A 27987-nucleotide genomic window follows, 5' to 3' on the forward strand; every position below is an offset into this window, starting at 1 on the left:
TTACATGGCTTTAAGAAAAGATTTTTATTTCAGCACAAACCATTCAGGATTACAATCTGGGTATATGGAAAGAAATATTGCAAACGGGATCTGAGATAAAGACAAACGACCTAACAGTCATCCCAGGCTCCTGTGGACTCCATGGTGTTGGGGCAGAGGGACCAGGGCAGCATCACCTCAGGCCCAGGCCAGAAGATGGCAGGCGCTCCTGTGGAGGAGGAACTCAGGGTGCTGACCTTACTTTGTCTAGGCAAAGTGGACAACCAGCTCTCCAGTGTCATGCTCATCCACAGTTCTGAATGGTTCCTGGCAGTGGGTGAGGCATTGGGGCAGTCTGGTCCAGTAGCTAGTGCTCCCACGGTCCAGGTGGGATTGTCATCATTGTGCCCCATTATCTTCTTGGAGACTTTGGGGTCACTGTCACATAAGGTTTTTCCATTAAATGTCTTAAATGCTGTGTTCAGCAGATCTCTGACAAGCTGCAGGACCGCTGTCTATTAAGTAACAAACTTTTTAGTTACTTACTTTAGGCTAGACCTTGAAAACATATATAGGAGGTTAAATAAATTTTCTATAATTAATTCCATTAGTATTTGAAAGGACTATAAGTATATTTCTGAACATATTAAGACTTAATCATCCTTGACAGTTTAATAAAAACAACAATTTCTGTGTTGAAACTTTTTCCATGCAAACAAGCCGTACGGAGAGCAGCGGCTCCATTTTCCTGGTTCTTCCAGAGTGCACCACTTCAGAATTAAGTTCCTTGTAGGACTCAGCTTTCCAAAACAGCTGTAGCTTAAAACATTAGCACAAACAAGGTTAGATATTCGTTCTTCTTTATTTGTTCGGTTTTTTGTTTGTTTGTTTTGTTTTTGTTTTTGAGACAGGGTTTCTCTGTGTAAGCTCTTCTGGACTCACTTTTGTAGACTAGGCTGGCCTGGAACTCACAGAGATCCACCTGCCTCTGTCTCCTCTGTGCCAGGACTATAGGTGTGCACTACCCTGCCTGGCTTAGGCATACATTCTTTTTGTTTTTAAGATTTATTTATTTATTATGTATACACTGTTCTGTCTGCATGTACACCTGCAGGCCAGCAGAGGGCACCAGATCTCACTATAGATGGTTGTGAGCCACCATGTGGGTGCTGGGAATTGAACTTATGACCTCTGGAAGAGCAGCCAGTGCTCTTAACCTCCGAGCTATGCCTCCAGCCCTAGACATACATTCTTAAATGAGTCTCTGTTAGACCTCGGGTAAGATGAGCCAGCTGCTCAGGTCATTGTCTTACTGTGCCGTAAGGCAGGAAGGCCTCAGTCTCTGGTGTCTATTGTTCAGGGCCCATATCTATAGCCCTAATTTTAGCCTTTTGCTCATCTGTTTATCAAGATCACATATTAATAAAGACATTATAATAAAGTATATTATAAATTTAAAATGTCCTATAGCATTACAAACTTAAATATTTTTAAAGCTGTTCCTTAAAAATATCCAGTTTTTTTTTTAATTTAAAATTTTTTTGGTAAAACTCCAAAATTTCCTCTTAAAGAAGTTTAAACTCTGAACCAGGTGGTGGTGGCACACACCTTTAATCCTAGAACTTGGGCAGCAGAGGCAGGTAGATCTCTGAGTTCAAGGCAGGCCTGGTCTACACAGCAAGTTACAGGACAGCTAAGGATATACTGCGACCTCATCTCAAAAAACCAAAACAACAACAACAACCACAAAAACTTTAAAATCTCTCAACTCTGTGTTCTGCAATATGAAAATAATTTATTTCAAAAGTGAAGACACAGGAAACAACCATAATCTGATGAGGCAAAACCAAGCTCCCACAGTGCAAACAATTCAATATCCCTAAGACGAATATCACCTGGAAGATTCTCATGAGACAAAGCCTGGCTGCCAGCAAGGAACCTCCTCTCTTGTAGGTGGAGCGGCTTTAATGCCTCGTTAAACAAGCATTGTTTTAAAAGTCCTATCTTCTATAAACCTGGTTTTTAAACAGGACTGGGATTATGCACAAAAGCCACCCAATTCAAAAGCATCTTTGGAGACCTGTTGTCCTCCTGTTGGCCCACCACTTGGCTGCCCTTAGCAGAGACGGCAGTGAAGCTTCCTCTGCAGCCTAGCAACGAGGGCCGCTAGCACACGGCTGCCTAAGGAGGCAGGCCACGTGTTGTTAATATGCCCAGTGGACTCAAGCCACACTGTGGGCATTCCTGGCAAAGGAACCCTAAAGGTCCATTAGGGTTCAAGGCCTGGGCGGAAGCCCTTGGCGGAAAGTATGTGACCTGACGATGGAGCGTCCGCCCAGATGAACACTCAGTGGCTGGCTCTGGTCGGTGTGGAGGAACCTGATTGGTGGCCCAAAGCCTTGTACTCATTCTCTCTTCCAGGATAACTGAGTCTGCAGCCACTTGCCCTCAAGTTGCTTCCCCCCCGACTCCCCCCCGACTCCCAGCCCCCCCCCACTCACCCCAGCGCCCCGCTCATCCCTCGGCCTGAACCTGCTGCCCTCACCCACAGGCTGGACCCTTAGGAGGAGCAGCAACACCGCAGGTCCCTTTAAGGTTACCTCTGCACAGATTTTCAGCTACCGACTTCGTGTTACGAACTTTAACTTTTTGTTAAATATTACAGGTAGTTTTTAGCCACTGGGAACTTATATGATGGATTTCGTAGGCAATTCCATGATACCGATGGTCCCGTTAGCTGTTCTGCTGCTCTTCTTCCTCCTGTCAGATCTCTTGACTCCAGACCTAGACTTCACAAGCATGTCTGGGTCTGGGAAGGGCAGAGCCAGTTTTTTAATAAAGTCGAAGGGCATAAAACAGCCTCACTACTACCCACACCCAGGCGATGTCCGCGTCCCGTCCCGGTCACCTTAGCCCCAGTGGCCAGGAAGCCTGGACACAAAGTCTGAGTCCCTGGGCTGCGGGCTGCACCAGCCACAAGGGCTAAACCAAGAACACAGAGCACAGTCAACGCCCACATTCGGGGAGACCAGTCAGAAACAAACAGCGGTGGCCGTGTTCGCACATGCAAACCAGAGCCCCCTCACGCCGCCACTGCTGGGACTGGGGGAGGGGCAGTCTGGAATCCTCTGCGGCCGAATTCAGTGCCCAGCCGTGCAGGCTTTGACTTTTTCACCCTGCTCTGTTTGGTGCTCCTTAGGTCCCCTTCTCCCTCTCCACTCCAGTCTCTTCCAACACCCCAACACCAGGTAGGAGAGAGAGTGGGTTACTAGGGACGGGGGATGTGGACCTTCTTAGAAATACTTCCTTGGGGCGATTCACTTGCAACCAGATGTGGGGGATACAGAAATCAGCTTTGAATTACACGGCAACCTTGTGTCTACACACAGGGCCCTGGCGGCTGCCTGCATGGCAGGACCACCACGGTCAGCACTCTGTTGGCCGCTGTGCGCAGACCTGCCCGACCCCGGTGCACCTCCGTTCCAGGAGCGGCCTTTGGAGCAGCGACCAGCTCTGTCTATCCAGTCACCCCAAGTCAGAGCACATGGCAACAGGGACATCAAAGACGGCACAGAGGCAAAGAGAACAGAGAACACAAAGCAATGACGGTTAACAGCTGGCGGGCTCAGCCGGGTGTGGCCTGTCAGTCCAGCACTCAGGGGGCAGAGGCAGGCAGATTGCTGTGAGTTTCAGGCCAGCCTGGTCTACAAAGTGAGTTCAGCACAGCCAGGGCTACACAGAAAAACCCTGCCTCAAAAAATCAGAAAAACAAAACAAACAATTGCGTGCTCTGCTGCAGGGACCCACCAGCTTGATGAAGAGCGATTCTCCTTGCACAACCCCTGGCTGGTCCGATGTCCCTCTGGGCCTCACCAAACTCCAGGCTGACCTCCAGTGCCTTGGGCATTCTGGTTTTGTTGTGCAGTCGGACCTTGGGACCCTGCTGAGGAGCACCCGTGTGCCAGGCCTCTCCACTCTGCCCAATTGTATTGGCTTCGCTGTCACTAGAGGGCGGGGGGGGGGTGTCAGAAGACAGAGCAGTGACTCTAGCTGAACCCCCCTAACCAGAATTAACCGTGGGCTGTGGAGCGCCTCCCTTTGCCCTGAACACTTGTCAGGTCTTCCCCACTCCCAGACAGGGTACCCCATACCGGAATCCAGAAACATGCAGGAAAATGTCACACCAAGCTAGTTTTAGGGGGAAAAAAGGCTTGGGCGTGGTGGTGCACCCTATAATCCCAGCACTCTGGGGGCAGAAGCAGGCAGATTGCTGAGAGTTTCAGGCCAGCCTGGTCTACAAAGTGAGTTCAGGACAGCCAGGGCTACACAGAGAAACCCTGTCTCCAAAAACAAAACAAAACAAAACACAAAAGGCTACTATGACTGGCCAAAGGGAAGCCTCTATAAAAAAATTTTTAAGAAGAAAGAGAAGAGCCTAGTTCCACAATTTGGGGTAGAATGGTCTTTCTTAGCTCACTGGGGCCTCCAAATGCTATTCCTGAGACTGGCAAGAGAAAAATCAGTTCTACCATTTTGAGCCAAATTTGAAGCAATCTTTAACTAAGTACTGACCAGAAAAATGGACTCCGGTCAGATCCACCCCTGGCTTCCCAGAGAGTGGCTATGAGACACATGCTATAGGGGCTTCTGAAGGACAAACCACATGGCCATCATATTTCCTGTATAGCTTTGTTATTTTCAGAGAACTATAACTCCCAGAATTCCAGAAAGTTGCCTGGTCCTTGGGCATGGTTCTTACGCAATAAGTGATCTGAGCCACCAAGCCATTCTTTCCAGCCTCTAAATATTCTCATTTTACTTTAGATAAAGTCAGACTAGGTAGTCCTGGCTGGCCTGCACTTCACTGAATACAACAGGCTGGACTCAAACTCACCTCAAACTCAGACAAGTCCACCTGCCTCTGCCTCATGTGCTGGTATTAAAAGTGTGTGCTACCATGCCTGGCTAAAGATTTTATTTTTAATTGTGTGTTATGTGTGTGTGTGGGTTTTGCCATGATGTCCACTAACTAAACTCAGTTCTCCGCAAAAGCAGCAAAGCGCTCTCAACTGCTGGACCTGCTCTCTGGTCCCTCGCTGTGCCCTTCAGCAGGAACTGTGGTAAGTACTGAGGTCACTAGCCTGAAGTGTCATGGGTCATTAGCAGCTAGGCTCTGACTGTTCGCATGAGGCATCACGCCAGCCACTGACAGACCAGGCCTTTTGCTTTTATCTTTGGGCCTCGTGGTTTCCAGGCACACCACCCCGTCCCACCATCCACCCACTGAACTGATCTATCGGCAAAGTCAGTCCCCTGACAGAGAGGAAGCTCTCCTGCTCTGGAGAGAAGCTTTGGAGTTGGTTTTGGTTAGGGTTGTAGAACCATAAGAGGCAGAGGCTTGAGCTGCGCTTGGAGGGAGAAGATGTAGTTCTTGAGGGAGGCTGGTGTTGGACAGGAAGACTGAGAAGTGCCTGCTGGGAGCAGGAGGCTCAGCAGTTGGTGGAGCTTTATCTGCATTCAGTATGAGGGACCACCTGGGAATGAGAAAAAAACAACTGTGATTCTTTGAATTGAAGCCAGGTGCAGAGAGCTCTTGAAGGGCGGGTGAACTGTGCTGAGAAACAGCCAGCTGTGAACTATCTACAACCAGCTGTAAACTATAGAGCAAAAGTGGTCTGATTTTCAGGTATAAAAATCCTGTGCTTTGCATGTTCGGGGTCGTCTCCTGTCTTTGGAGGGGCGACCCTATCTCGATAGCAATAAAACCTCTTGCTTTTGCATCGAGTGGTGGTCTGTGAGAGTTCCTGGGAAGGGCGAGATCCTGAGCTCCTGAGCAGTGAGACTCCAGGTCTTACAGGTACAATAATGATTGTACAGGAGGGTTAAGAAGTCAAAATGGAGGACGCTGCAGGCGATTGCACCCAGGAGAATTAGTGACCAGGAAAGCAATCCAGGGCACCGTCTCCAGACGCTCTCGGCCCTGAATCTGAGGTCTGCTCCCCTAGTCTTCCAGCTGCCGCTGTAACTGTCCCTGATGGATTGGCGTAGACTCAGCCAATTCTCAGCCAATTCCTTGGGGTCAGCAAGAAGCAGGCTTGGCAGTGATGGAGGGGAGAGGATCCACTGGTCCTGAAGGGCCGCAGAGGCTGCGGAGCTGTGGCTGATCCCATAGCCAAGGTCACTGACAAGAACGGTAATCGTCAGAAGCGATCTGATTACACATTTCTGGTGCCCATCCCTGCAGTCATGCTGAGCCGTACTCAAGGAGAATATGCTGGCTAGTTTTATGTCAGCTTGACACAAACTACAGTCATTTTAGAAGAAATCTCAATTCAGGAAACGAACCCACGCGATCGGCCTGTGGGAAAGCCTCTGGTACGTTTTCCTTATTAATAATTCATGCTGGAGAAGCCAGCTCACTGTGGGTGCTGCCACGCCTGGGATGGAGGTCTCGGGTTGTAGGAAAAGCAAGCAGGTGCTGGGATCCAAAGCCACGTTCTCAGCAAGGGCAGGAAGCACTCTTACCACTGAGCCAGCCCACGGTCAGTTAGTACCTCTAACAAAAGTGAAAGCTGGAGCAGGAAAGAAATATCCACAAGTCAAGACCACTCCAAGGAGAGGTTGGATCTGAGGGATTTGGTGTATGGTGCCGAGAATGGTGTGTTTTTCCAGGAAAGGCGTTCAGTGAAAATGAAGGCGTGACTGCTCCTAGGTGTATGCCTGCTCCTAGGTGTGGCTAAGAAAGTTTTGCTGGAGATATGAGGGAGTGCACAGCCAGAGGAAGGGTCCAGACTGAACCAGGCTGCAAGAGGAGATGGGGGGGCAGAGAGGAAGAGAAGAGAAAGGGAAGAGGGAGAGGGCAAAAAGATAAAGAGAAGTCTGGGAGAGGAGCCAAGGTAAGACCAAGAGAAAGTGTGTAGTCAAATGGCGGGTTTTGTTGAAGAGAAGCTGAGGGAAGGGAACGGAAGCTCAGGGGCTGGAGGGATTTGGGGGTGGGGGCACGGTGAGAAGTGCTGAGGAGCCAGGGTAGCGGGATGCCGGGCGAGCGCCTGGCCAGCCGGTGTCTGCAGAGCAGCTCAGAGCCCCGGCCTACAAGCAGACAACCTTGTGAATGGCTCCACTCTTTGAAACCTTAAAGCTGGGCTCTAGTGACACCTCCCCCAACAAGGTCACACCTCCTAATGTCACCAAACACCCTGCCAAGTAAGTATTCAGACCTGAGCAAGATGAAATCACTGATAGAGATGAAACTCTCTTCTGAGCCAGCCACAGGCCCTGTGGGGGCCGTTCTCCCACAGACCAACGGTTGACGCGAGAGGGCCCATGCCCATCCTGGTGAGCCGTGCCGCCCTGGACAGGTGGTCCTGGGTGGTCCTGGGTTGTATGAAAACAAGCGGGTGAGCATAAGGAGCAGGCCCGTAAGCCACCTTCCTCTGTGGTCTCTGCTCCGGTTCCTGTCCTGATTCCTGCCTCAGTTTCCCTCAGTGGTGGGCTGTGATCAGGATCAAGCCAACTAAATCCCTTCCTCCCTAGGTTGCTTTAGGTCATGATCGTTAGAGCAGCATTAGAAAGCAAACTACAGCAGCCGAGGACAGGCTTGGTTGGGTGATGTTGAGTGTTTCGAGCCTATCAGATCCATGGACGCTTGTATGCTGCCCTGGAATTAGGGCGTTAGAGAGAGACAGAGACAGAGAGAGTCTTTCTGTTCTAGGTAGTAGACTGATGTCTTTGTATGATAAAGAGCGTCCATGGGAGCGGGCTTTTCCCTGTGCTAGGTGTCCTTCACACAGGCAGAGCCTGGCTTAAAGGGCCAGTATCTGACGAGACTTGCAAGAAAAAAGTGAGAAAATTAAATTTGTACTCATGTTTTGCTATGAAAACTCTGGAAAACCTCTAGTGGGGTAGGAGTTCCTTTGAGCGTGCATGTGGAGGGAGGTTGTTTGTTGGGTTTCTGTTCTGGCAGAGGAGGGAGCCTCAACTGAGAAAATACTTCCACACGGTCAAGCCGTAGGCAGGCCTGTGGGGCATTTTCTCACAATCTCACGATCAGACAGGGCCCAGCACACTGGGGGTGCAGCCACGCCCGGGCTGGTTTTCCTCGGGTCTAAAAGAAAGCAGCTTTAGCAAGATAGGAGAGCAAGCCAGTGAGCAGTGCCCTCCCTGGCCTCTGTGCCAGCTCCTGCCTCCAGGTTCCTGCCCTGCTTGAGTTCCTGTCCTGACTTCCCTCAGTGATGGAGTATGATGTGGAAGTGTGAGCTGAATAAAGCCTTTCCTCTCCAGCTTGCTTTTGGTCATGGTGTTTCCTCACGAAAACCGGAACTCGGCCTAGGACAGTCTATTTGAATGGATAACCAGGGGAACTCCGACAGCACAATTGGGAGTGGAGGGTGGGAAAGCGGAGTCTTCAGCAGAGGATGAGATGAATTATGTCCTTCTAGGACAGCATGAGCCTTCTGGAGAAGGTAAAGGCGGTTGCAGGGTCTGGGGACAGGCGTAGGAGGACAAGAGTCACACTGGTGTAAGGATGATACTGTCAGGTGAGGCAGGCAGCATGGGAACGCGGTTGGGGCTACGCACACACCGAGTTTCTGCCCACGCGCGTGGCGTCTCAACCCCTTAGCCTTGCGCATGGGGCACACCCGTCCCTCTGCAAACAATGAATCTGTTAGTGAACTAGCACGCCCATCTGCTCTCACACTCCACTCCGAGCAAGCTTCAGATTAGATTCTCCTCAGCTGTGCACGCTTACATCTAGGCATGGAAAGGAAGCCCAATCCTGCCAGGAACCATGCGTGCAGAGGGGGCCTGTGGCAAGCAAGCAAGCTTCCTGGAAGTGGCTCGCCCTCTTTGCACAGCTGATGACGAGGTCTGCCCTGTGAGGCATGGCCACAGGAACTTTATCTCTGCTTCGCGTCTGGCTGCTGATATGCCTCTCTGTGCTTGTCATTGCTGGGTCTCACATAGCTGGCACAGAGAAATGCTGGCTGCCTATGTCTGGTGTGCCTGCTTCACTCTGTCGGGCAGAGTTCCTGCAGATCAACATGAAGATGGGCTTTCATGAAATAATCCTACTTAGATGATGGTTCTCTAATTCCTGATAATGATTTTATAGAATTCCTGATTCTGATCTTAAAATGAGTTACAGTAAGCCAATGAACAAAAGAAACCACCACCTTCTGGGAAATATGATTGTTAGAAACCACACACACACACACACACACACACAGAAACACACATTACTTGCCAAACTGGGCATGGGGGCTCACGCCCTTAATCCCAGCACTCGGCCAGAGGTAGGTGGATCTCTGAGTGTGAGGCCAACCTGGTCTACAAAGAGAGTCTCTGGATAGCCTGGGCTACATAGAAAAACCCTGTCTGGAAAAAACAAAAACAAAACAAAACCACAGAGCAAAAACCGCTTGCTAAGACCGGAAACCCTGTGCTAACACTGCCTGGTGCCGTGGCCTCCAGAGCTACACAGGGCCCCTGAGGCTGCCACCCTGCACACGGAGCACGGAGGTCTGTCCTTTTACTCTAAATGACGTCCACTGGGTTTGGGCCATCACCTCCCCCCGTGGCCCTGGGCTACGGCACAGCCACAGGGCCTATCAGCTCTGAAGTGTTTGACATGCTGCCTAAAACAGTCAAAGCGTCCATGCATGAAGGACACGCCATGGTCACACCTGGGGAGGTGGCCATAGTCCAGTCGTGTGCCCTTTGAGTGGCCGCAGGAATTACAGGAGGAGACTACGTCTTACGTCCCTGAATCGTCTGTCTTTTCATGGTCTTCTCTGCTGGGGAGGGTGATGGCTCCCCGACTGCCCTCCTGACCCAACCCCCCTATGTTTCTCTCTTCTCCCAAATTACAGGGTTCCACACCTGTTGTCCCTCTGTTGTATGCATGTGACCGGTCCCTCCCCCATCCTTCATTCCTAACAGCTTCCCAGACCGACCTTCCTTTACCTGAGTCCCTCCCCGTGTGCTCTGGTGTACCCACACAGTACCCCATCTGCACCACGGCACCCACGTCCATCTACACGGCGAGCCTCTTCTGGTCACTCAGTGGAACCCCACTGAGGAGCGGCGTTAGGTCCCGATGTGACAGTGCACACACTCGGAAGCTGCCCTCGCTGGGACACACTGGTCCTGCCGCCACCACGTGGAGCTCCAGGGCTGGCAGCCGTCCTAGAGCTCGCTTGACCGGGAGCGGGACGCAGGGTCCTCACGCTCAGCCCAGGAGGCTTGCTCTTGAGCGGGCTCCTAGCTGCCCTTTGACCCAGTGGGTCCTGACTCCATCCTGCTTCTACAGAAGGTCCAGCCAGGTCTCCAAGACAACCAGGTATGGTCTGACAGTGGGCACAGACCACAGGCGACCCCGTAGACCTGAGCTTGTTCCCGCAGAAAATGGCACCAAAGCCAGAGGCGACCTCGGCTGCCTCCTGACCGCTGTCCCTTTAAGCCCCCTGGTCTTCCCCACAGTCCCAGGCCTTGTCTCTGACGTCTCCCACAGACACCCTAGGTTAGGGATGGTGAGAGGTGGACCAGACAACCAGCCAAGAGGGGCAGTGGGGGTGTGGGGCACTAGAGTGCTTCCCCCCATCCCCTTCAAGGCTCCACCTCCACCTCCAGGAAGCCCTCCCTCTGCACCTCACCCCCAACCGTGTTGAGCCGCCACGCCCCTGTTTCTTCCTCCTGTGGGCTTTTGGGGTGCATCTGTACAGTGCTCAGTGATGTGCTCCAGGTGGCGTGGCTGACTGGATCTGGGCACCATGACTCAGCAGGTCCTGCCGGCCCTGATACTTACACTGGCCACTGTCCTGCCTGGCACTCTGGATGCCCAAGGTAAGCATTGCTCTCCATGCCCACGCTCCTCGGGCAGATCACACAGCTCCCTAGGGACCGTTGGCCCTGAGCTTGATGGTCCTGAGGCCTAGTCCTTCTAACAGGGTCCTGGGGTGAGGATCTTGTCCTTTCGTCCCCTTTCAGAGCAGCCAGCTGTGGGAAGTCTTGTGGTGAGGTGCAAAAGATCTCCAGAAAGACTAGGGGAGGCTCCGGCTCCCAGGCATGATTCTTGGGCAAAAGCCAGCATAGCGTTCAGTCTGTGAGCTGCTGGGGTTCACGCTCAGTCTGTGCACACAGGAAAATGGGTGGTGTGGACCCAAGCAGGCCGAACTCGGCTGGAAGTTGAAAGAGGGGGGGATCTCCCAAACAAGCCAGCATGTGCCCCTTCCGCAGGGTCACAGGCTCCAGAGGCCTGGAAATGACGGCGTGTGGGGAGGGGGTGAGAGCAGCAGCACTGGAAAGAGAAGAAGAGCTGGGAGTGGCTACCTGGGAGGTGACTCCCTTGAGAGAAAGACAGACACAGAGGCAAAGAGGGTAGAGCCGGGTGGGAGTCCTCAAAAGGGAAAGGCCTAGTGTCAGGGTGCAACACACTCGCAGACACCGTCCCGGGACGTGAACAGTCACGGCAGCGGCTAGAGCTGCTCCGGCACCCGCACAGCACCTTCTTCAAAGCACCGTGTTAGCACAGGGTCGACCACAGGGCTGGCGCTGAGTCCCCACACCGCTCCTGCAGAGAAGAGTGTGAGCGAGGAGGCATCTCTCGGGACCCAGCACAGGAGAGTGAAGCCTCGGGGCGTGGAGAGAGGGGCTTCTGACACACCCCTGTGCACAGCAGAGTGAGATGGCCTGTGTGTGTGCATGTGTGTGTTTGTGTGTGTGTGTGTGTGTGTGAGCGTGTGTGTAAATGTGTACGTGCGCGCGCGTGCGTGTGAGCATGCATGTGCGTGCGCTGTGTGAGATGCTTGAGTGTGCTTGGACTTATACGAGTGTGGGGTATGTGAGTCTCTGGGGTATGTGTTAACGTGTTCCAGTCACCAGTGCTGAGAGGGAAGGCGAAAGGCCTCTCTGCCAGCGCAGTGGCAACAGTTGCTGGTCCTTTACAGAGATGCAACAGTCTCCCCGTGGCCTGATGGCCTCTGAGGGCGACTCCGTCAGCATCACCTGCTACACCAGCAGGAGCCTGGAAGGGCTCTACCTGAAGAAGACCTGGCCGCAGGCTCACAAGGTGGCTTACTTTGAAGATGGGGAGGAGGCCACAGTGGACCCGCTCTTCTCAGAGCGGATTCATTTCTCCGGCTCCCAGAGGAACCTGACCATCACTGTGAGCCACCTCCGGCAGGAAGACACCGGAGCCTATGAGTGCGTGCCTGCCACAAGGGACAGTGTCTGTGGCTCCCCCACCGTGCTTGTGGTGAGAGGTAGGGATGTGCCCGTCGAGCTGCTGGCTGCCAGGGAGCCTCTGTGCGCCGGCTGGCACCTCTGCTCGTGCCCGCTTCTTCCTGAGGTCCCCTGGCTGCTGTCCCTCTGCAGGCGCCATCTCTCCTCCCTGCCTTGAACCCTAAGGCCTCGGGTGGGTTTCCCTCCCCACTCTCCCACCAACGGCTCTTTTTGTTCATCTTCCCAGAAATGCTGTCCCAGGAAAACTGCCCCAGCGGATCCCAGGAAGCCGTGACGAGCTCAGCTTCCTTCCCGGCCGTCCTTGCTGCAGGCTTCTTCCTCGCTGGGCTGGTCCTGGCTGGGCTGGTCCTAGGGGTGCTGTGCATGCTGAGGAAGCCACAGGTCAGTGTAAACCTACAGCCCTTCTCATGGGCCTACGGTCTGGGCAGGATGCCCAGGACAAAGCCCTGAGGCTGCAGAGAGTGGTGTGCATGAGCACCATTCGGGCACACTGAAGCGGGACGGTGAAGCCTAGAGATAGAGTGAGAGATGGCACGAGCCTCACGCGTGAATCCGTGTCTCTTTCAGATCAAGAAACTGCGCACCTCCCGGGAGAAGGCCTCACAGTTCATAGTATATGAGGACATGACCTGCGGCAACCCCAAGACTGCCCGCATCCCCAACGTGTACCAGTGAGCTTTCTGCCCACACTCCCCCACAGCGTGTTTCCACAGAGCCACACCACCCGGCGCAGCTGCCGGACCCAGCACCCTTCCCGTGCCCTCGGTGCCTCTGGGTGGGTGGGGCTCCTCTGCACTCTGTCCCCAGCCCTAACCAGGTAACATGCATCAAGAGCAAAGCTTGTGGAGAAACGCTTGTACCTGTCCAAGAGCAGCCTGGCCAGAAAAAGAAAAGAATAAAGAAACAAAGGCAAAAACAAAGCACTTGTATTTTGTTTTTCCTTCTCTCACCTCGGCTTTTATTTCCCAGCGTGCTCCTAGCTGAAGAGCTCCTAGCTGAAGAGGGCAGGAATTCAGATTGTCAGACATCTGTGAGAGCAGAGAGGGTAAAAGTGGGAGAAGGGGAAGCTCTCCTGGCCAGGCCCCCAGGAGCCTCAGTGCTCACACCCCAAAAGGGAGCTCACCTAGACGGGTGAAGAACCAGGAGCAACGCCCTCACCCATTCTAGGCCATGTTTCTGAGGGCCCAGCCATGCGGAGTCTCTGTTGGTGCAGGCCCAAGGCCCTCAGTGAGAACAGCGTGAGATGTGGCCTTCCTAGATTCCCCATTTGTCTCAGGGGTCCCTCTTGGGGACCGACACATGAAGCCACAACAATGCCAGCCCAGCGCCTGGGGCCAGCTCGGCTCCCAGGGTGCACCTGGGCTAGGACCCTCACTTCCCGTTCATGAGTAGGGAAGCTGAGGCCCGGGTGCTCGGCTGGTCCACAGTGCGCTGCTCTGTCCCCATCCACCTCATGTTGCTGACCCCTGGGATAGCTGAAGACCTGCTCCCACCTTCACCTGCCACCACTGGCCTCCTGCCCTTCTGTCCCACCCCTGTTGCCAACACTATAAGGTGGCACACAGGTCACATGGGTAATGGCGGCAGTGCAGTGGGCTGCTTAACGTTCAGCCCCGCTCCTGCACCTGGGAAACGGGGTGGCAGAGACCACAGCTCCACCTCCCTCACAGAGCCCCCTGTCCTGCCAGCCAGCCCCAGCTCAGCCTCCTCTACCCAGGCTCAGCTCTGCTCCCCCAGCTACCACCACGGCCCCATAGACACTGAAGTGTGGTCACCGGGGCGACAGTGACAAGAAGCCTGAAGCAGCCCCGAGCTCGGCACCTGAGACAGCCATGGAAGTCACTGTGGCTGTCGGTGCCCAGCCTGCTGGGCCTCCTGGGTCCCCCAAAGGGCAGCTGAGGCCATTGACAATCCCAGCAAGCCTTGGTCTTTGTCCCTGTGTCCTCTCACTTGCTGCCCCAGGTCCCACCGGTCTGGGCCACAGTCCTGAGTCTAGGTAGCCTAGACCGAGCATGACCGGCCTCACTGGGTGGCCATAGCACACGCTGGGTCTGAGGCCCAGTCCCCCACTGTGCTAATTTCTGTGCCTCCCACCTCCCTGCAGGATGCGGAGACATTCAGGGTTGGGGACTCGGCCAAGGACCGGGCCAGTATACAGCGGTGCCACCAGGAGCGTGCTGGCTTCTGGTTCCAGATCGTGACTGCTCAACAAATATAAGCCTTATCTTTGGCCTGTGGGCCTTTGTGGCGGCATCTGGGACAAAGCAGTAGTTGGATGTTAGCCAAGATGCTGCATACAACACCCCTGTAGAGCAAACACTCTCTCAAAGCCATTCAGGTTTGGCCAGGCAAGGGAGTTAGAGCACATGGACAAATCCTTAGGAGAAGCCCCGCCTTCAGGGGAAGGCTCCCCCCAACACGCCCCCCCCCCCACAGCCTCCACTAAAGGCTCCCAGCACAGAGGGAGCCAAGGAATCGCACCCTGGTCCCTCTTCCTCCCTTACTCCAAGCCTTTGTTGTGGTTAATAGGACACTGTGTTGCAAGCGCCTGGCTAAGGGGTGGCAGTGGATGCGAACAAGGGAAAGGAAAGGTTCACAGCAGGCAGAGAGCAGGCAGGACCTCAGTCTGCAGGCAGCGTGGGTGGCAGCTGAGAGGGAGGGGAGCATTGCCTGCTTACAGCCCATGAGGATGGCAGGACAGTGAGGAGGGTCCAGACCAGATGCCAGGCCCTCAAACATGAGGACGGCAGAGTAATTGCATACGGGGGTCAAGAACTTGGTTCCTGGACGGTCACTCAACAAAGTTATACACCGTAAGGACAAAATAGATACTCTTTAAACACGCCATGGAAAGTCGGCCTTGCAATCAGTCTTGGAGGCAGTGTTCAAGTCAGGAGTTGTTACATTAGAAACTGGGGAAACCAGAGCCTCCATCTGTAGGGGTTAGAGCGCTAGCTGCTCTTCCAAGGACCAGGGTTCAATTCCTACCATGTTCATGGAGGCTCACCACCAGACAGGGATCCACTGTCTTCTGGCCTCTGAAGGTATTTCACTCACATGGTACACAGACACACAGGCAAACACTCATATACATAAAATAGAAGGGGATCAATCTCAAAAGAGAAAAAGGAAGGCATAGTTGAGTAGGGAGAGTGCCTGCCTGCCGTGACGTGGCCTGGAGTTTGAGCCCCAGAACAACAAACCAGAGCGGAGGAGCACGCCTGGAGCCCCTGCACGGGAAGCAGGGCGGGTGGTTCAGGAGCTCCCGGTCAGCATTTCAGGGCTAGCCTGGGCTACACGAAACCTTGTCTCAAAACACAGTAAGATAGAAATAAGAGGCCAGCTAGCATTTGCTTTTGCTTCAAAAGAGTAAGAGCCTAAGGCAAACAAAAGCTGCATCTACATGAAATGTAGATCTGAAATTCTGCCTTATAGCAGCACAACAGGGCGGGACAGGGACAGGCAGACCAAGGGAAGTGCAAACACGACCAGACATTTCTTCTGTCAGAAAGTCCCGAAATCCCTCTGGGAAGCGTGAGGATTGCCGGTGGCTGCGGTAAAACAAAGCGTACCTGTGTCTTTCTTAAAACCAGCAAAAATACCTCAAAAATTCCAACAATACATTCTCTATATAACAAAACACACTAGAACAAGATATAAGCAGCGTGAGATCCGCAGAATCAACATTGTGAAGATGGTCATACTTTCAAAACTTTAGTGAGTTCACTCACTGAAGATGAGTTGGCAGATAAGAGCGTTTGGTCCAGAGGCCCTGAGTTCAAGTCCCAGAGCCCACAGCAGGCAGCTTCGAACACCACTCCACAGGACCTCATGTTTTCTCCTGGCCTCTGCAGGCACCTGTGCACACGTGGTCCACACTCACGGGGACACACATGGATATACACATATATTTAAATTTCAATCCACTATCCATCAAAACCACAAAGATATTCCTTACAGAATTAGAAAAAATACTAAAGTTTGTATGAAAACACAAAATACCATACAACCAAAGCAATATACATAAAGAGCGTGGCCTGAAGTATTCATTACCTCAAATTATACTACAAAGCCACGCTGACAAAAACGGCATAGCACTAACACAAAAAAACAGGCATGTACAACAGAAAACCCAGAGACAAATCTACTCAACTGTGGGCAGCTAAAGTTTAACCAAAGTGTCAAAAACATCCATTGGAACCATAATTCAATACACAGTGTTAGCAAAACAGGATCTTTACCTGCAGAAGAATGAAATTAGACCTATATTTTAAAAAATCAACTCAAAGTGGATCAAAGACATAACTTAAAACCTTAAGCATTTAAATCACAAGAAAATCCAGGGGAAGTGCATCAGGGCTGATATGGGAAAGGTTTGTTTGTTTGATTTTGAGGACAAGGTCTCACTGTGTAGCCCTAGCTGGCCTGGAACTTGCTGCATAGACTAGGCTGGCCTCGAACTCACAGATCCCTATGTGCCTCAGCCTTCCAAGTGCTTGGATGACAATGTGCCTGGGTTAGGCAAGAATTTCCGAACAGAACCCCAGTAGCACAGGAACTAGCCTCCGTGGGGTTACATGAAACCCGGAAGCTTCTGTGAAAGAAAATACCAACAGAATCAACAGTCTGCACAATGGTAAAATTATTCCAGCTGTATTTCACACAAGGGGCTAAGATCTAGACTATAACAAGAAATGCAAAAATTAAACACCAAAACCCCCTGTCAGTCAATAAACGGGTTGCTGATCTGAACAGGAAGTTCTCAAAAGAAGATACAAATGACAAATAGATACATAGACAAGGGTTCCACATCCTTGGCCATCAGAGGAGGGAGTACTCAGACCGCTTTGAGATCCCATCCACCACAGTCTAAATGGCTCTCGTTGAGAAAATAAAAGGTAGCTCCGTGGCAGAGCATGAACATGTGTCAATCCCAGGGTTCAACTCCAGTATGTCAGTAATAACATCAATGACAATAGAGAAAGGAATGACAACAAATACTGGTAAGCACACGGGGAAAGGTGCTTGTAGCTGGGAGTATAAACTAGCGCGGCCACCGAGAGGCTTCTCAGAGGAGAGCCAACAGCCGAAAGCTGCGGGGCTGGAGAGACGGCGCAGTGGCCAAGAGCATCTGCTACTCTTGCAAAGGACCCAGACTTGGTTCCCAGCGGCCATGCAGTAGCTCACAGCTGTCTGTAACTCCCGTTCCAGGGGGTCAGACGCCCTCTCCTGACCTCTGAGAGCACCAGGCACTCCCGTGGTTCACATAACACCTCCGGGCAAAACTCTCATACACATAGAATGAGTCTAAAATACTTCTTAAATCTAAAACTTAGAAGTACAATATGACCTGACAGCATCACACTGGACATATGACCTGACAGCATCACACTGGACATATGACCTGACAGCATCACACCTGGACATATGATGACCTGACAGCGTCACACCTGGGCATATGATGACCTGACAGCGTCACACCTGGGCATATGATGACCTGACAGCGTCAGGTCTTATATTCTGCCACAAAGACACTGACCCATCCGTGTTCGGTGCTGTGCTCCCCACAAGAGCAAAGAAATGGAGCTGCCCTGCATTGCCACCCACGAATGAACAGATGGCAGAGGTGATGCAGCATGTGCTGGGATTTTATTCTGCCATAAAGAAAAGGAAAATGATTAAACCAGCTGGAAAACACTGTAAGTGATGCACCCAGGCTCAGAAAGACAAGAGCACATATTCTTTCTCACATGAAGATCCTAGCGTCTAACCGCTGCATTTGGATAGAGACCATGACAGGTCATGGGGTCCATTGGAGGAAAACGGAGGCTTGACAGGAGAGGGCAGAGCTAATAAAATATGAGCGTGGAGGGGGGAATGCTGGGGTGGAAGGGAGTGTGGTGGGGCAGGGAGACAGGAGACACCATGGGAGGCTCAACCTAGACTCAGGTGTGTGTGGAAATGCCACATGGGAACACGTTACTTTGCATGTGGCCAAGAAATAAAAGATGTACCGCTGGAGCTGCATGCAAACACGTGGTCTGGGAATGTCAGTGCTGCCGCGCGGAGGTGTGACCGCAGAAAGAGATAGATAAACCGGGAGTTTTCGGCAGAGATTTCACGGGGTGAGGAGTAGAATGAGACAGTCAGAGTCAGGAGGTATGTGACCAAGGATGACCTTGACCTCCAACTCAGCTAGGCGCTAGGATTGCAAGTGTGCACCACCATGGCTGGCCTTTGGGAGATTTTAAGCTCTCTGCAGACCCAGATTCATGGAGCCAGTCAACACGGGAGCCCGAATTTACACAGCTACCAGGGTATGTGAAACTGTGTTTTGACGATAAGGTGTGTCATCAGGCCCTGGTCAGTGAGAAACAGGATGAGGGCTGTGAGCTCAGTGTCCTTCAGTCTACTTGCAGGAAGCGTCACGGCTCTTCACTGTGGGCAGACACAAAGGAAAGTGCACTCCGGTCATGTGAGTCAGGTGCGACTACCTTGGTTTCCTCACAAGGGAAAAACAAGAAGCCACAAAGCGGGAGAGTGGCCGTGACAAGGCAGGTGACAGCTGCCTCCTGAGATCTGGGGCCTGTACACTATCTGTGGACGCTCAGCCTGGCCTCTGTCGGGACCCAGCCTGAAGGCCCTGCTGCCCCAGAAAGACTCAAGCCTCCCCCAGCCGTTCTCCGGCTCAGAAGAGAGGACCCTAGAGTGTGCCTGGGCGGGAAGCGGCTCCCCAGCCAGCTTAGGTGCTTCCTTCTGGCGCTCACAAGCCCCTCCCGATGTGAGCCGGCTTCTTGCTCTCTTCACAGCCTTCCCAGCAGTCTGAGGACTTGAAAGCCTGCTGCTCTGGGCAGCCCTGAGATCTTGCTGAAACCCCAGAAAGGCAGAGAGTATCAGGGATTTCTCTGATGAGGAGGATGAGCCAGGGGCTGCAGGAGTGGCTCAGAGGTCAAGAGAACTGGTTATTCTTCAAAAGGTCCTGAGTTCAATTCCCAGCAACCACATGGTGGCTCACAACCATCTATAATAAGATCTAGTGTCTTCTTCTGGAGTGCAAGTGTATATGCAGATAGAACATTGTATACATAATAAATAAATAAAATATATATTTAAAAAAAAGAGCATAAAAAAAAGGTTGAAAGGTTGTGGCTGTAGCTCAATGGTATCAGTGGCTGTGTGCTTGCTTTGCATGCATGAAACCCCAGGTTAGGACTGGAAGAAAGAAGGGAGGAAGGAAGGAAGGAAGGAAGTTTTTCTTGATAGAGTTGGGCACAGCAGCACACACCTGTAATCTCAGCCCTTAAGAGGTAGACACAGGAGGATCGGGAGTTCAAGGCTAGCCTCAGCATGTGGTAAGTTTGAGATCAGCCTTGGCTCATGACTGACACCATATGGGATCTGGTGAATGATCTCAGTCCAACACCATGGCTTCACAAAACTGATTTTTGTTTATTTTTCTCTTTTTCTTTTTGAATATGTTAATGTGCACACGTGTGCATGTGTGTGCAGGTCAGAAGTCAATATTGGGTACTTCCTCTGTGACTTTCCACTTTATTTTTTGAGGCAGGCTCTCTTATTAAACCTGAAACTTACAGATTCAGCTGGACCGACTCAGCAGCAAGCCCAGGGCTCCTCCTGTCCCTACCTCTTTAGCAATGAAAGTGCTTACTGACTGAGCCGTCTCCCAGCTACTTTTCTTTTTGTTTTTTGAGGCAAGGCTGGTGTAGCTCAGGCTGGCCTTGAGCTCCTGATCCTCCTGCTTCCACATCACAAATCCTGGGACTATAATCATGTCACTACACTGGCCTTAATTTTGTTTTGTTTTTATGGTTATGTGTGTGGATATTTTGCCTACAGGTGCCTATGCACCGTCTGTGTGCTGGTGCTCGTGAAGGCCAGAAGAGGTGTCAGATCCTGGGACTGGAGTTATGAAAGGGGTGAGCTGCCATTTGGACGCTGAGAATCAAACCTGGGTCCTTTGGAAGAGCGGCTAGGGCTCTTAACCGCTGAGCCAGCTCTCCAGCCCCAAGGTTTTAGTTTAGACAAAAGAGTCTTGCTCTGTAGCCTCAGCTGGCCTAGAAGTCACAACGATGCCTACACTTGCCCAGAACTCATACCCTCCCGCTTCAGCCTGCCAAGTGCTAAGATTTGTGAGAAATGCCTCAGATATCAGCTCCCATATTTTTTCCTAGCAATTGATTATGCTGCTACCTGGTTTTCAGCTCCGCATGGCCCCATCAGCTGGCCAAGGGGTTAAGGCTGTAAGGAAGTCCATCTACCACTCATTACCCCAATAAGGCTTAGCCCCACCCCCCGGATGCTCAGCAACCTTCCTAAATGATGGCCTCCCTGTGGGCGCCTGTCTGCTGGAGCTGCGGCGGTGACTGTGACCGCGGTTTTGGTTGATGGTGGTTAATGCAGGAAGAACCTGCTGGGCCTGCAGAGGCCCCCATGTTCTCAGGCCCCCACTGTTTAACACCACCCCCGCTGCACCTCAACAGCAGCCAGGATCCTAGACTCCCCTCCTCTCTCACTCCTGTCCAAGGCTGGCCACCCTCAGCGCTGCCTCGGGCATGGGGTACACAGCATATCCAGAGAGAGGGACCCCAGGGAACACAAAGCTATGCCAGGGTACAGACCGCTGGGAAACCCAAATTCTCACACAAGTGAGGGGAACCATGAGAAGGTCAGGGCCGTAGCTAGCATGCCCTGAAATGACTTTGCCTCCAGAACCCTCTACTCCCCTCTTTCCCCACCTCTGGCTCCACCTTCTCTCTGCAGACACCACGGACCTCAGACTCTTAGCCAGAAAAGCTCAAAGGCCACCTCAGCCTTTCACACCTGGGATGGAGGCCTCATGAAAGACCAGGCCAAGTCTGGGTAGGACCTCAGTCACCTTCCCACTTGCTGGCTCCATATCTGCTGCCAAAAGCCAATCTGCCATTCACAGGGCGCTGGCAGGGTCGGTGGCCAGCTAGTGGCTGGTGTTTCTCTCTATTCCTTAGCTTCCAGCCTGGTAACCTTGCTATTTGGGGTTCTCTCTATAAACACACTTTAACTCTATATATACAGCTTAACTCCCAGGGAGCCTCCAAAGGAGGAGAGAGGCAGCAGGAATTGAATCCTGAACTTTCAGATTCAGGGTCTGAAGCTTTAGCAATTGAGCTACTCTGCTTTCTCTGCCACCAAAACAGCTCTCTAGCTAAAAGCTTGTATTGTTTAAGAGCAGAGCGTCATAATCAGTGAAGCCGAAGGACTTTTTACTCATAGTGTGCGCTACCGAAGCCCTGACAGTTTCTTGCTCTAAATGCAAGTGGGTGTAAAAAGAAAACCCTAAGTTCCTTTTAACTTATTGGCTCGGCCATGAATCGCGGCTCGCTGGAGGCTAGAGTGCTAAGAGCACTCCTGTCTGCTTATCACTTACTAAACACACACACATTTGGCAGACAAAGCAAGCAGATCTTTGCGAACCTCACACACACATGCACACACACAAACAATAGACAAAACAAGGGAGCTCCCAAAGTCACCATTCATCCACATACATGTAAACACACAGATTTAAATATACATATATGCATACATATAGGCAAAATATACAGACAATTAGACATTTTTTGATGAAGCAGGTGGCCTCAACAACTGTTTAATTCTGTCTTGGGTTTTCTATGTATAGAAAAAATTACCTCATTCAAAAATAGATACAGTTGTTACATAAAAGAGGAGTTACAGCTGGACTAATGCTCCTAATATCTAACTAGATACTTTGTTTATCATAAGTTTAAAGCAGTGGTTTTATCTCTATGCTCATTATGAGCTCCAAGCAGAAGTCTTATCTTCTGATTTCAAATGTACAATGTGTTCAAACAAGTATTTTATGTCAAGGTTTTTCTAAGAAACAGGTGTCTGTCTTGTAGAGTTAACTTTCTTCTTTGTTTCTATATTAGTAACATCTTTCTTATCATGGTGTACACCTGGGCCTTATCCTTGGCCTAAACCCAGAATGAACGTGTCTCCTTGATTCTTAATTTGTTTCATCTTGTTTTCCCTCTTGGTGTAAATCAAGTGCTTGACATATGGAGTTCTTCTGCAAGTTTTTGTTACACTGCGAGAGTTTTTAAGTTACTTGAATCAAGTCAGAAATTCTGTAAAATCATCGTCAGGGGTAGGAAATCATCAGTTCCTTTGAACAGCACTATGTTACCTGTGTTACCTCATCTGCCACCACTGGCCACGGAACCCCCGGGGCACACTGACAATCCTCCTGTGATCCTGGTCTCTGAGACTGGATGGGCAGCCCTATGGCATGGTGCCAGTCATCCCCAAGACCCCAGAAAAAGACAGGCACTCAGGGGTGCAGTGGTCCCCCTCATCCTGGGGCAGCTCATGAATGTCGACACCTTCCTGGCAGCTTCTCAGCGCTCATTCCGCTTCCAGAGGTCTCCTCTGGACTTGTCCATTTCCGCTGTCCCTGATTCCTAAGCTGGAAAGCCTTCTTCCTGCCCTAGGGAGCCGTGGTGTGTTGTTTGTTTTTGTTTTCACGCTATCTTTCCTAAGCATCTGTGGGTTTCCTCATGACCCTCTCCTGTCTCCAGCCCCTGCTCAGTACCCTGGTGCCCCCCATCTGAGCCTGAGGTTGAGCCTATCTCTAGGAGACAGGGAACAGTAGCTCACAGGGCGGCCTGGTCCACCACTCCCTGTGGACCCGCCTACAATGTCCAGGCTCTAGCACACCCACAGCGCCTCTGTCTCTCTCTGTCTCTGTCTCCCCTCCTCCCTCCCTCTTTTCCTTGCTCCCTCCCCAAGCTGAAATCCTCCAGATCAAGGCCAACCCTGCCTACGTGGCCCTTGCTGCCCTTGGACAAGTTCCTGGATGTTTTCCCAACGTGGTCACCGAAAGGTCCCATTACCCTGGGGACACTGGGGCCATCCTGTCTCGATGCCGGGATAGCACACTCCAGGAACCATCTAGAAACTTAGCCCTGAAGGCAGGGAAGGTCCTGGGCAGGGCTGGCACCGAGGTTTGGGCAAGGGCAGGCCAGAGGCACAGTGAAGCAGAGACTCCGCGGCCAGGCGCAGCTCTAAGAAGGGCTGCCTGCCCTCTGGTGGCAGGAGTGGGGACAGCGCAGTCGAACAGGGCCGCCTGGAGGGCCCGGCTGGGTCTCGCACACCTGTTACTGGAAAGGGGAGCGGACCCTGCCCATGTCCACCCACACAGTCCCCTTGCTCCTCCCCTGCACACCCGATTTTCCCCATCAGGGAAAAAGGGGGAAAGAAAAGGACAAGGCAGAGCTGGCTGGATAAGTGTCAAGACGAGTGAGCAGCCATCCCCTGGGCCATTCGGGCAAGTAGATGAAGATGCCTGTGAAGGAAGGGCACCGTCTGTGCTTGTCTCAGGAAGCATGTCTCCAAGCGACCCAGAGGAGAGGTTGTGTTGGAAGGAAAAGTGACAGGCTAAAACTCAGCCGGCGCGGGCTGGAGCACCTTTGGCGGCCTGTGCTGAGGTGTGCCCCTGAGAAATCACGCCACACAACAGATCTAGGTTTGTTGGGGGAAGAGAGATCAAATGGCTGTCCCAGAATGGGGACTTCAGGGAAAGGGAGAGGCAGACAGACAGACAGACAAACAGAGACGAGAGAGAGAGAGAGAGAGAGAGAGAGAGAGAGAGAGAGAGAGAGGAGGCAGAGGAGCGTGAGCAAGGATCAGGAGAGGGAGAGCTGGGGTGGCTGGGGGCCAGGCACCTGGGCCTGGTGACGTGGGCTGCTGCCAGGCATCCCCGCCCCAGGGCAGGCCAGTGGGATTGCCGGCTTAGTAACGAAATGTGGCTGGGAGGGCCAAGGGGACTTCTCCTGTCCTAACTGTCCCTGTCTGCTGCCTGAGGGTGTCTATAGTAAGCCTATGGGACCTCATCCCCACGCCCGGGTGTGTGTGTGTCTGTCTATCTGTCTCTCTCTGCTTTTGTCTGTCTCTGTCTCTCTCTCTGTGTGAATGTGTGTCTGTTTGTCTGTCTCTGCCTTTGTCTCTCTGTCTCTGTGTGTCTCTCTCTGTCTCTGTCTCTCTCTCTCTGTATGAGTGTATGTGTGTGTGTGTCTGTTTGACTCTGTCTCTCTCTTCTCTGTCTCTCTGTGTCTGAGTGTGCATCTGTGTCTCTCTGTCTCTATCTCTGTCTCTGTGTGCAAGGGTTTGCAACAGTCTGTCTGTCTCTGTCTATATCTCTCTCCTCTCTCTCTGTCTCTGTCTCTCCCTCTTTGTGGGTGTGAGAGAGAGAGTGTGTGTGTGTGTCTGTCTGTCTGTCGCCGTCTGTGTGTGTGTGTTTTCATTGCCTACTCTAAAAGGCTGGGTGAAGTTTGGAGAGTCTCTCCACGTCTTCACAGAGATCTCTGCAGCAGTTTGAGCCCAGCCTGGATGAGACTGTGGAGATGGGAAGCCGTCAGCCATCGGTGGAAGTACGCTCTGCCACGGCAAAGCCTGGTTTTAATTTTCAACAGTTTCGCTTCTGCTCCAAGGAGAGACGGGGCTTTCCAACCGCTCTGAGATGACTGCCTGAGGCACCGCACCTACTCCGAAGCATCATGATGGTCTTCCTCAGTGCCGACGCCATGGACACAAGGCCTCAGACAAGCTAGAGAAGTCCTTCATCTCCGAGCTAAGTTCCAGCCCTGGTGCTCTGTGTCTTCTCTTCATTATAATTGGGCCAGGGTTTCCAAGTTTACATTCCCCGAGCTTTTCCCGTCACTCCCTGCCTGTGACTTTCTGGCAGAGCTTTAAGGAAGGAACTCTTGAGACAAGATAGGAAAAGGAAATTTAGGGGCCGGGGTGTTAAATACAAGAAGAAGATCATGGTTGCTGCTTTATAAACGGAGGTGACACATAATTACTCCTCATGAATGAGGTTTCTTAGGAACCTGTAGCAGAGCCTTAAGGTGAGGGAATATTAGAAGAAACAATAATATTTTCAAACAGAATAACAAAGGCCTAAAGGAAAGAAGAGACATTCCTTTAAAGGAACCCGAGGAGGAGGTTCAACCAAGAGTGGAAATAAGGGACTTGGCTAATTGGCTAAGAGCACTGGCTGCTCTTCCAGAGGACCCAAGTTCAATTCCCAGCACCCACATAGCTGTTCACAACTCTCTGTAACTCCAGTGTCAGGGGTTCCCCCTTCTGCGTTCATGTGGTGCACAGACATACATACAGGCAAAACACCACACATAGAATGAAAATATTTGAGAGAGAGATGAAGGGAAGGCTTTTATGAGTTTGGGGGCTGGCTGGACATTTTATTCCACGTGATTTGGTCTTTGCTAATACACATGAAGAAGAGGACAGAGGAGCCAGGTACCGTAGGTTAAGGACTGGTAACCACAGCTCAGTCCAGCTTAACTGTGTCCCAGGCAAAAAGCCAGGCGGGGGGTGGAGAGGTGCCCCAGCCACTAGGATGGCTTGCGTTGGGTGGCTCCCGCGGCCCCAGCTCTCGGGATCTGGTGCTCCCGCTCCCGGCTTCTGAGGACTCCTGCCCTCCAACACGATATACTGCACACATACACACGTAACTTAGAGGTGAGTGTTTAGAGAGAGTGATGGGAGGGGCCTGTAGGCGGTGCAGCTTGGAGAAAGCACTGGCGGCCCCAGAGCTGTTGAACACGCAGGCCCGTGTTCTTCAAGGAAAAACAAACGCTAGCTTTTTGTCCAGAAAGCTGCAGAGGATGATGTTTAACAACCTAGTGCTCTTTTTGCCGTTCTATGAAGCCTTCACCGGAACCCCCAAGTCCTGAGCTTCATTTAGGCCCGAATCCGGAGCTTTACCTCTCAGTGAACAGAACCCGTCCTTATGAGAGAGACTTTGCACCCCACCAACAGGGTCTGTCCTTATGCCTGCATCCTCCTCCTCAGGCCCTTTCCCTGAGCTCTACAGAGGTCACGGGTGCTCTGCTGTAGAGGTCACGGGTGCTCTGCTGTAGAGGTCACAGGTGCTCAGAGGTCACGGGTGCTCAGAGGTCACGGGTGCTCTGCTGCAGAGGTCACGGGTGCTCTGCTGTAGAGATCACGGGTGCTCAGAGGTCACGGGTGCTCAGAGGTCACGGGTGCTCTGCTGTAGAGGTCACGGGTGCTCAGAGGTCATGGGTGCTCTGCTGCAGAGGTGTATTTTGCAAGGGAGTTTCCATGTCATTATCCCTGAAGCTTTGTGCCCATTGTCACATGGAGACTTCTCCCCAAGGTGTTTACTGTGTTGAAATGAGTAAGAACTTGGTCAGACCTGGGAAGCTTTCGGCCCAGCACCTGCTGAAGTGGTGCTGACCGAGTTTCATCTTTATCTCGTGAGGGTTGTTTCCCTGACGGCAGGGACGCAGGGACACTGACGTCAGGGAGCGGCTTGATTTCTTCATGCTGTGGGAAGTGTCCCGTTAGAGTGACCAGTGTCTTACAGAGATAGACCTGTGTTCTAACAATTGGAAGGAGAAGACGCCTCTCATCCCAGAGCCTGGCCAGGAACCCGAAACCTGAACACACCTTATAAAGCCAAGATGCCTACAGAAACAGCATCTGCCCTCCCAAACAAAGATGGGAAAAACTGCTATTGAACCAAGTGTATTCAGGGCCAAAATGTCTGGCCTTCAGTCTCGCTGTGTGAACTCTCCTCTCTCATCCCTAAATATAAACAATGCACCTCAGAAAAATCACTTTACAGTTTCATCTACAAAATAATACAAAAAACAACCTTAAGTTTCCCTAAACTTAATTTTCAATTTTACTTCATTAAAGCTTGCTCTAAATTATATCCTTGAGCAATGTAATGTAGAAAGCCACAGAATCAATCAGATGTGGTAGAGCACAATTGGAAATACAGCACTTGGGAGGCAGAAGCAGGAAGATCACCATAAGTCTGAGGCCATCCTGGTCGCTACAGAATGAGTTCCAAAACAGCCTGGGGCACACAGTGAGACCCTGTCTCAGAAAAACAACAAAAACAAGCCACAAGCTCGTATTTGGCCATTGTAAAGACACCTGAAGATAGCTCTCTCTCTCTCAGACACCTAAGGCCCGTGTCTTGGGAGGGGCAGCATGCTGCCCTTTTAAGCATCTCCCCCACCAGTGTCCGTCCATAAATATAGATATTTACCACCCATTAGCTTTAGGGAATAACTCACCAACTTTGCTTCACATCGGCTTGTCCCAGCGTCTCTCCTGGGATGTGGTCACGGATCTGGCTTTATCCAAGTGGCGCTCCTTATTTGGGATCTCCTTGGCTGCCCTCAGCAGCACTGGGCAGGGTCCCTGCTGCCTCTGACAATCAGAGGGAATTAGAAGAGTTTAGTGGAAGCTGTATGTGGTGGTTTTGCCTGTAATCCCAGCACTTGGGAAGTAGAAGCAGAAAGATGAGAAATTCAAGGTCATCCTCAGCTACATAGTAAGTTTATCTGTGTTATCTGAGACCTCCTAAAACAAGAATGAAGACGACAAAGAAGAGGAGGAGGGGGAGGAGGAAGAAAGGGAGGAGGAGAGGGAGGAGAACCCAGCACAGTAAGGAACAGCATTTACACTACGGAACTTCCTTCGAAGGCAGATGTCCTTGTCCAGGAAACACTAATTTTCCTGCTGCCCTGTCCCTGCAGGGCCTCAGCTATTTTCTAAACTGTTTCCACCTTCCACAGGCACCTCTTCCCTGGCTCAGCAGTACCAGAGCTTCCGGCCAGGTCCTCGGTGGAGGAAGCTGGAGGGACCTAGACATGCCTCCCCCGGCTTGACCCTGTTTCTGAGAGCTGTCCTCAT

General features: G+C 51.8%; 1 protein-coding gene and 1 long non-coding RNA gene across 2 annotated transcripts; one reads left to right on the top strand and one right to left on the bottom strand.

The window, feature by feature from the left end:
* Nucleotides 1–5: 5 nt before the first annotated feature.
* On the bottom strand, nucleotides 6–27987 carry LOC132655072 (uncharacterized). Its single transcript, XR_009592644.1, has 5 exons — nucleotides 27757–27987; nucleotides 27366–27501; nucleotides 4874–5513; nucleotides 3787–3983; nucleotides 6–798 (listed from the first exon to the last, which is right to left on the bottom strand). It is a non-coding gene; the product is annotated as an uncharacterized LOC132655072 (long non-coding RNA).
* Cd7 (CD7 molecule) lies at nucleotides 10663–13134 on the top strand. Its single transcript, XM_021637486.2, has 4 exons — nucleotides 10663–10821; nucleotides 11925–12239; nucleotides 12446–12600; nucleotides 12787–13134. Exons 1-4 carry the CDS (start codon nucleotides 10749–10751, stop codon nucleotides 12892–12894), a joined length of 651 nt encoding a protein of 216 aa, XP_021493161.1. The 5' UTR covers nucleotides 10663–10748; the 3' UTR covers nucleotides 12895–13134.

This window comes from Meriones unguiculatus, chromosome 7, assembly GCF_030254825.1.
Source record: "Meriones unguiculatus strain TT.TT164.6M chromosome 7, Bangor_MerUng_6.1, whole genome shotgun sequence".
NCBI classification, from domain to species: Eukaryota; Metazoa; Chordata; class Mammalia; order Rodentia; family Muridae; genus Meriones; species Meriones unguiculatus.